Genomic DNA, 8,452 nt, shown 5'->3' with positions numbered 1-8,452 from the left:
TGCTTGGACCCAGGGAATGTCAAATCCTCCAGCCTTTGCCTGCAGGACTGCAGTCATCACCTGTTTTCCTTCCACGAGCTGCTGTGAGCAGAAACTCTGGCTTAGGAGCCGTTTTCCTCACTCTCCCTCCCTGCAGTTTTCCTTATTTCCCTTTCCTTTCCCCCACACACGTGTTCCTGTGCATGAGACCTCACACTGGCTGTAATTGCCACCACCTTGCATCTGCCCATCACAACAGGGCCATAAAAATCTGAACTGCTCATGATAAACAAATAAAATACACTCCCTTTCCCAAGAACCTCTTGCAAAAGGCAAATGCGGGGATTTTGCTTTTTTAAACCGCTCGCAGGATTCGCCCAAGGTTTGCCATGCCTGAAGCTGCCATTCCAAGCTGGAACGGTGGTCCCAAGGAATTTAGGGTGCCTGGAAGCTGTGATCCATCCCTGGCATGGTCAGGACCCAACACTTCCCCAGGAGCAGGAGGGATTTCCTGCTTCTGCCTGACACAGGGCGAGCAAGGTGAAGGGCTTTGACTCCTCCTCGTGCATGCCAGGAGGTGACTCTGCTTCACATGATTCGCATCCTAAAAATGTGCAGATGATGTCGAATGCGCCACATGAATGCTGAAGCGAAATGAGACAGCGCTAGGGCAGATTTATTGCAAGAAATTTTAATTGCTCCAAGTAGCAAAAGTCTTTAAACTGATTTAGAGGAAAAAAAGAGAGAGAAAGCCGAGACCGTCACTGCAGCAATTTCAAGCGAGTTTATCAATTTACGTTTTTATTAAAATAAAGTCAGTCAAATGAAGACATTTCAAGTGAAAACTTGACTTCGATCTTGAATTCTGCCCAGTTTGTGCAGGTTAAAGCATCCCCGGGGCCGGGAGAGGTGCGGGGGGCCGGGAGGGCTCGCAGGGGGACACTGCCCGCAAACTCCCCTCTGCTCGCTGCCTTCACCCGCAGCCCGGCCCCGCTCAGGACCCCTCGGGCACACTCCGCACACGCTCCCCCCACGCCGCATCCCGGCCCCGGAGACTTTTCCCACTCCGCGGCACTTTCTCCCCGGAGCTCCCCATCCCCTCCGCCAGAGGAACCCGAGGAGCCCAGCGTGTCCCGGGGAGGAGCGGGGGCTCCACGCCCGCCCCACGCGAGCCCGGCGTTCCCCGGGGGCGGAGCGGTGACGCGCCGGGCCGGGGCTATAAAGCACCTGCCGGGCGCCCGCCGGCTCCAGACGCAGCGCGGCGGCTCTGCTGGAAGAGCCGGGACGGCAGCGAAAGGAGGAAAAGCCCCGGAGAAGCCCCAAAGCCGCCAGCGCAGAGCCGCGGTCATGGGCAGCCACCCCACCGTGCTGCTGGCGCTCGCCCTCTGCGCCCTGCTGGAAGCCGGTGAGCCCCGGGCTGGAGGGGGGCTCGGAGCCCCGGGGGTGCCCGCACGGGAGGGGGGACCCCCTGCAGCCCTCGGCGCGGGGAGCGGGGCCGGGGGTGCCCGAGGTGTGCGCGGGGGCTGCGGGCGCGGTGCGGGTCCCTCGCTCCGGGGAGCCCCCGGTCCCTGAGAAAGCGCAGCCCCATCGCGCTCCGGCCGAGCCGCAGGCACGGGGACATCGCCGCGATCCTCAGAGGGGACACACGGACGGGCCGCTCATTCCTCCCTCCTTGTGCTGCAGGTCTGGGCCATCCCCAGCCCGAGTCCCACCTGGCCGCGCCGCCGAGGACCAAGCGATGTTCGTGCAACAGCTGGCTGGATAAGGAATGCATCTACTTCTGTCACCTGGACATCATCTGGGTCAACACACCTGGGTGAGCAGGAGCGCAGCGCTCGGGGCGGCTCCGGTGATGGGCAGCGGCTGTACCTTCTGCTGGAGGGGGTGGGAAAGGGTCCCAGCGCTGCGAGGCTCTGGCAGCACCTGCTCCGGGGTGCACGTTCAGCCTGGAAAGGGACAAGCTGTGCTGCTGCTGCTCAGGTGTTTGTCCAACCCTCAGCGATCAGGGTGAAAGCACAGGGCGCTGCTTCCTCCCGGGCTTGGCTTTTCCTGAGGTTTGTACCTCTGCGAGCCTAGAGCAACACCGAGATGTTGTGGCTGCAAGTCAGAAAGTTCCTTACCCCGCTCACAAACTGTAACCCTGGCTGCTGCCTGCCAGTATTGTTAATGAGGCAGCGCTGGGCTGGCACTGCGGGCCCTCGGCTGCCAAGTCCTGCCCTCAGGAATGCTCCAGCAGCTTTCCCAGCGCTTTCAGACCAATGGCCATCGCACTGGAGCACAACACACACGCTCAGGTGTGGTTATAATCGTGCTCGCTGACATGCATTTACAACTCGCTGCTTGCTCGGGGAATAGTTGCAGTCCCTGCCAATCCCGGAGCCTCTGGGAGAGGAGATTGCCATCAGAGATGGAGCGGGAATGCGCTCGCAGCTTTGGGAGCAGGCTGTGGGAGCACGAGAACCTGCTCTGGCCCCGAGACAGCTGGGGCTGTGCAGTGTCCTGTGCGTTGAACCCTCGGGGAAGGGAGAGCCCTGACCCCTCAGCCGTGCTGGGGAACGGGGCTGCCGGCCTGGGCTGGCCGTGCTCCTCAGGAGCTGTGCCACCCGTCTGAGCCTCCAGCTCGCCCAGCCCATGTGGCAGCCCTTGCACGGGCACCTGGGCTGCTGCAAGGAGAGAAAACTCCCGTTCCCAGCCAGCAGAGTGGCAATCTCCCGGGAGGGAGGGATGGGGGAAAGAGTATGGGGGAGAGGAGCTGGAGTTTAAAGGCTCGGACCTATCAGTGACCTTTTCACCTTATGTCTATAGATGAGTCTTTTATTATCCTGGCACTGGCTTGGCTGCCTCCCAGGACCCTGTTATAAACCCGCTGGCCAATGAAAGATTGGTGGCAAAGCTGAATTCCTTTGTTTTTCCCAGGCACACCGCTCCCTACGGCTTGGGCAGCCCGCCAAGGCGGCGCAAGAGGGCCGCGGGCAGGTGCGAGTGCTCGCACTCCAGGGACAGCATCTGTGCCACCTTCTGCCAGGGGAAGCCAGGGTAAGCGCTGGGGATGTCCCCGGGGGGGACGAGGGACAGGCAGTGCTCAGGAGCTGCGGTGTCTGCACCGCCTCCCTGGGGACGGCTCTGTGCCAACAGCTGGGACTTGTCTGGTGGCTTTTTCCTCCCCTCCCGAGAGCCCTGGCAGTGTCACCGGGTGGTTTGGGTGTACAGTGGTCCCTTTAGCAGCTGAGAGGCAGCAATGTCACCTCCATCCCTGCTGCTGCTGCTGCTGCTGCCAGGAGGCTGGGGAAGCACCGGGTGTGCTGGTGGGAAGGTGGAGCTGCCAGCACCCTGGGAACGGGGACAAGCAGGGGTGTGGATTTTTGGAACACCGATGTCCCCTGCTCAGAAGGGAGAGCGGGCAGCACCCTGGGAATGGGGACAAGTGAGGGTGTGGAGCTTTGGGACACCAGTGTCCCCTTCATGGCTCAGAGGGGAGCAGAGCAGGCCTGCTCTGAGCTGGGACTCAGCAGTCAAACGTCCTCTGTGGCCACCTCTGTTCATGGTGCGTGTGGGGTCTCAGTTCAGCTTCAGCAGCGCTGCTGAGGGGAGGCGGGAGCAAAGCCGCTGTGGATATCTGTCATTAATCCCATAGCCAGGCAATAGCTACAATCCCGATCATTAAATATTCCTGTGAATAGAGCAGCGCTGGCAGAAGGGAGCAGCAGTCAGAACGAGCCGTGAATTGCTCCCAAATAGCTGCAATTAACCCTTCAAAGCCGTGCATTCAGCTGTCTGTCACCGGGGCAGGCCTCCCCCTGTGCTCCCCGCAGCCTGGCTGTGGTGGCTCACGCTTCTCCTCTTGCTCTTTAGGTACCTCCAGAGTCTGAAGCTTCCCGTGAGCTCTGGAGCACCTGTGAGGTCTGTGCAGAGCGGTGCCACGAGGCCTCCCCATCCTGGGCTGCTGAGAGCTCTCAGGTGAGCAGGGCACCTAAACCCACTCTGAACGTCCCTCATGAGCACTTGAAAATGTGTGGTTGTGGCCCCAGGCTGCAGTTACCTCCTGGATCTGACCTCCTGCCCCCTTTAAATGGGGACACTTGGCTCTTTCTGCTCTCTGCGGCACTGAAGGCTCCAGCTGAGGGAGCCAGAGCTGCTTGTGCCCTTCCCAAAGCAGAGGGATGGCACATCGAACGGAATTCTTGGTTGGAGAGGGGAGTTCCTGATGTGGGACAGGCAGATGGGTTGTGTGCAGATGGGGGATGGCACCGTGTAGGAAGTTGATTTATTGGGCAGCACCTTTGGACCAAAGGACAGAACTTTTCTAACCCCACATCAGGGAACTGTGGAATTGTGGGGAGAAACAACTCCAGGAGTGTAACTGAGCTAGGAGGAGGTGGCAAATGAATGAACTGGTGGCAGTTCAATCGGAGTCAATGGGAATGCTTTCTGAAGGGCAGATCTGGGGGAGCAGCACTTTGGGTCATCCTCGAATCCCTTGTCGGGCTTGATGGAGCTCCATTGTGGCTAGAAAGTCCTGCTCTTCCTTCCCCATCTCCTGCCTCCCAGCAAATCATGGTGAGGGGCAGATAAATGCCACAATATGGGGTATTGAGGAGGGGGCAGATGGGCTGGAGAGTGACCCTGGTGTCCCTTTTGTTCCCAGGGACCTCAGGGTGTCCAGCCCGCGCTCCGGCAAGCACCAGCAGCGCTCCCGGAGGGACACCCAGCCACCGGTGCTGCCTTGGGAGAAAAACATCTGGAAGAAGAAGAGATAAGAGACAGGTGCACACCAAGCTCACCAGAAGAATTTGGAGTCCTGTGGGTGCCACCAGCTCCGCTATCGGTTGTTAGAGCTGAAGGGAAGGCCGTGAGTGGAGGGGAAGGAAGTGGAAGTCTCCGTGTTCCTGCTGCATGAACCAGCACTCAAGAGACTGCTGTAAAGGGAAAACTGTCTCCATGCAGTCCGAGAAGTGTCCTGGAGCTGAATTGCGCCTTTTTGGATCAGGCAAGGGTCGTGCTGGAGCAGCACCGGCTGGACTCTGCCCTGGAGCCCTCGGCAGAGGCTCAGCCCACGCTCAGTGGGTGAATCACAACCAGGGGGTCTGGGCAGTGCTGGACGAGGCGGCACCGAGCCCCTGTCAGTGGCCTGGGCTGAGTCTGAGCCTGGGCCCAGCCTGGCCCCATTCAGAGGGGTTTGGCTGCTCACTGCACTCAGGGATGAGCTGCCCCCAGCCCGAGCCCACCTTTGCACTATTTCCTCTTGTCGGTCAGTGCCTGTGGACGAGACTCCCATGGTGAAACAGCTCCGAGTTTGTATTAAAAGTTTCTATCATCATCCTCTGGAGCCAGCTGAGCAGTCAGTGCCACTCACTGGCTGAGAAGCCACTGGGGTGAATTTTCACTGGGGTCCTGGCTGCGGCTGAGGTGGAGGATCAGTCACCCCAGAGCTGGCACCAAAGCGGGCACAGGGCTGGGGTGGACAGGCTGCTGTGGGGCTGGGTTTGTGCAGGAGCCGCAGCCCCCATAGCCAGGGCAGGGTGAGCAGAGCCCTGGTGTGGGTCAGTGTCCCCATCTCATCTCCCTGGACATACCCTGAGTGAGGACTCCCAGCTCTTGATTATCCCAACTTACTCCCAGCTCTGCTGGAGGGAAAAGCTCAGGACAGGGGGTTTGGGTGGTGGGGAGGGGGCACCCAAAGCCTGGCTTGCTGCTTGGCTTAGGTCAGCCCGAGTCGGGCTCTGGACAATAAGTGCCCAGTCCTGGGTAGCAGATGACCATGGGAGGGGAACCTGGGTGGGGAAGAAGGCCTCAGATGAGGGGCAGCCAGGTCAGAGTGATGTGGAGTGAAGGACTGGCAGGAAGAGCGGGTGGAACTGGATGATTTTAAGGTCCCTTCCAACCCAAACCCTCTGTGATTCTGTAAGAGAGCACAGCCCTGTCTGAGCTTAGGCTCAGGTTTAAACCCAGATCTTCTGGCCTGGGGGGAGGGAAGGAAAAATTTGGGGAAAAACACTGAGCCCAGGGCCTGGAGAACCAACGTTGCAGGCAAACTGAGGCTCAGGGCTCCGGAGCTGTGGCACAAATGCACTTTTATTCCCGGGCAGACTGAGCTCTGCAGGGAGCCGTGGCTGTCACCGGGCAGGGCAGGCAAAGAATGCCCTGGAGCCACTGCTGCATCCCTCTGCTGCCCAGCCAGGAGTACACAGGAGCTTTGGAAAGGCTGCTTCAAGTTGCTGGTGGACCAAAATCTGTGGCTGTTGCAAGCGTCGTGCCGATGGACAAGAAAAATAATTCCTTGATTTTGCTTTAAGCCCCGGAGCGGGATAAAATGAGACCAGCTGATTGTATCATGAATGAAACAGCAGATTAATCATTTGGTCCCCAAAGCTGCAGAGAATCTGGTTTTATATTTGACCTTCTGAAGGTTGGAGTCATTCTAAAAAACTAAAAAAAAAAAAAAGGAGAAAATCCTGAAAGGATTTGTTCCAGAGGAAACTTTGCACATGGTTCAATGTGAGTAATTTAAAATAAAATTCCTGCTGTAAAGTACTCTGTCAATTTCCTCATGTGTGCAACGTCCCATCCCTAAGGGACTTACTGCACACCTGCCATATGTAGCATCCTGAAATCTGTATATTTATTTAAATCTATTGATTTTTTTAGACAGTAATGGTCAAGATATAATTTGTAATAAATAATGACAACAGTCAATGACACGTTCCTTCCTTATTTGGTGGCTGGGTGGCGGTGGGTGAAGTGAAAGGAATCCAGGTGGCCAAAAGAAATGGGAAAAGGAGTGGGAATGGGGAGGCTGGGAATGGTCCTGGGCACATTGCAGTTCAAAGTGAACCCATCTGCCTGATTTAAACATTCCTTATGCCAACACCTTCTTCCTTCCCGGATTTCTCTGGGAACAGGGATGGGAAATCATCCCCAGGTTGTTGTGGGTGTGGGACCAGTTTGGATCCTTGTGCCGAGGGTTCCTGGTGGGGTTTGTCTGGGGTTGAGTCCAGTCCTTCCCCATCCCTTTGGCTGTGGGGGCAGCAGAGCAGGGACAGAGCTTTAGATCTGGGAATGGCTCCGTGGTTTTTTTATTATTATTAATAATAATAATTTTAAGTGCCGTTCAAAAGGATGATGTGACGATGCCAAAGAGTCAGGAGGGGCCCCATCCTTTCCTATTCCCTGATTTTCCTGGCTGAGCTGCATCTCCCACAGCCCAGCCTCCACCCCAGAGCTTGGTGTGAAACCCAGAGTCCTTGAGATGTTTCTGTGACTTTAATGGCAAAGGTAACGATAAAAAGGACCTGGAATTACAGGTACAAGGGGGAAAAAGGTACCTTGAAACACTGCAAAGTCCCTGAGTAATATGTGCAATATCCAAGGTGAAATTCTCCCCTCTTCTGCTCACCCTAACCCCAGATCAGGCCTGGAATTTCACCTGTTTGGGTTCATTTCCATGGTGTCCTGCTGGGGCTGATTTCAGTGGTGTGAATGAGGAAAATGACAGCTCCGTGCATTTCCCAGGAAAGATTTCCCCACCCTCTGCAATGTCCACTGAGCCAGGCCCAGCTTCTGATCTGTCTCCCTGAAGTCCCAAAGGAACTACAACCTTGGTCTCAGAGGGAAAATATCCCTGTTTGGGATGCTCAGAGGGTCCTGGCACCAGGGGAGCGCCACATTTCAGGAGGTGGGACCATAGGAGAGCTCTCCAGCTCTGCCACAGTGTCTGGGAAAGAGGGAAAACCTGAGCTAATCATTGTGGGGGGGTTGAGAGGTTTTTGGGGCCCTAAGATGAATTAACAGAGGAAATTTTGGCATAGGAATAACGGGAAACGTTCCAGGGAGGTTTCCCCACATTCAAGCAGGGAAACTTTGGACCGCTGAGAACCAGAGAAGGAAATGCTGCAAAGTGCCCTGATCCCAAAACCTCAGCAGAGCTCCTTGCTGGGATGTCCTACAAAGCCCCTCAGTGCCACCAAGGGCTGAGGGACAACCTGAACCCCGTGGAGGGGCCTGGGCTGATGCCAACCTCTGAGCAAAGCCTTCAGGCACAGCTTTAATTACGAGCCCTAATTAGGTATCACCCAAGGGAAGAAGATTCTTAAGAGCATCTTAATTAGGGTGAAAAGGGATAAGAGAGGACTGTGCTTATTCTTGAGGTTGTTGAATTCGCTGATAAAGATCAGCTGAAGGAGGCTGAAGGAGGAGTGTTTTATAAATTCTCACAAGTAACAGGAAAGGGCAGAATAAAAAAGCTTCATTTGAGTGGAAAATCCAGGAAATCAGGCAACTTCCAGAGGCAGTTCTGAGTATTCGTGATGGGGCATCCTTAATAAGATCCGCCTTTTTTCCTATTGACAATTCCCACCAAAATGGACATCTCCTGCCATTCGTGGCTCTCCCATTTTCCCAGAGTTCCTTAAAAAAAGCACTTCTTAAATGGCCCACAGGCAGCAAATTCCCTTCTGCACCGTGGGACGCTTCTGTC

The 8,452-nt window shown here is 56.3% G+C and overlaps 1 protein-coding gene across 1 annotated transcript; it reads left to right on the top strand.

The window, feature by feature from the left end:
• Positions 1-1,326: 1,326 nt before the first annotated feature.
• Positions 1,327-4,965, top strand: EDN2 (endothelin 2; the record flags this gene model as incomplete). The annotated part of the gene is made up of 5 exons (XM_082296437.1): positions 1,327-1,384; positions 1,663-1,795; positions 2,896-3,015; positions 3,832-3,936; positions 4,625-4,965. 5 exons carry the CDS (start codon positions 1,327-1,329, stop codon positions 4,734-4,736), a joined length of 528 nt encoding a protein of 175 aa, XP_082152563.1. The 3' UTR covers positions 4,737-4,965.
• Between the last annotated feature and the right edge of the window lie 3,487 nt (positions 4,966-8,452).

The sequence above is a fragment of the Coloeus monedula genome (assembly GCF_965178545.1).
Source record: "Coloeus monedula genome assembly, chromosome: 24".
In the NCBI taxonomy this organism is placed as follows: domain Eukaryota; kingdom Metazoa; phylum Chordata; class Aves; order Passeriformes; family Corvidae; genus Coloeus; species Coloeus monedula.
The sequence above is the reverse complement of the archived record's forward strand: the minus strand, read 5'-3'. Positions and strand labels throughout refer to the sequence as shown.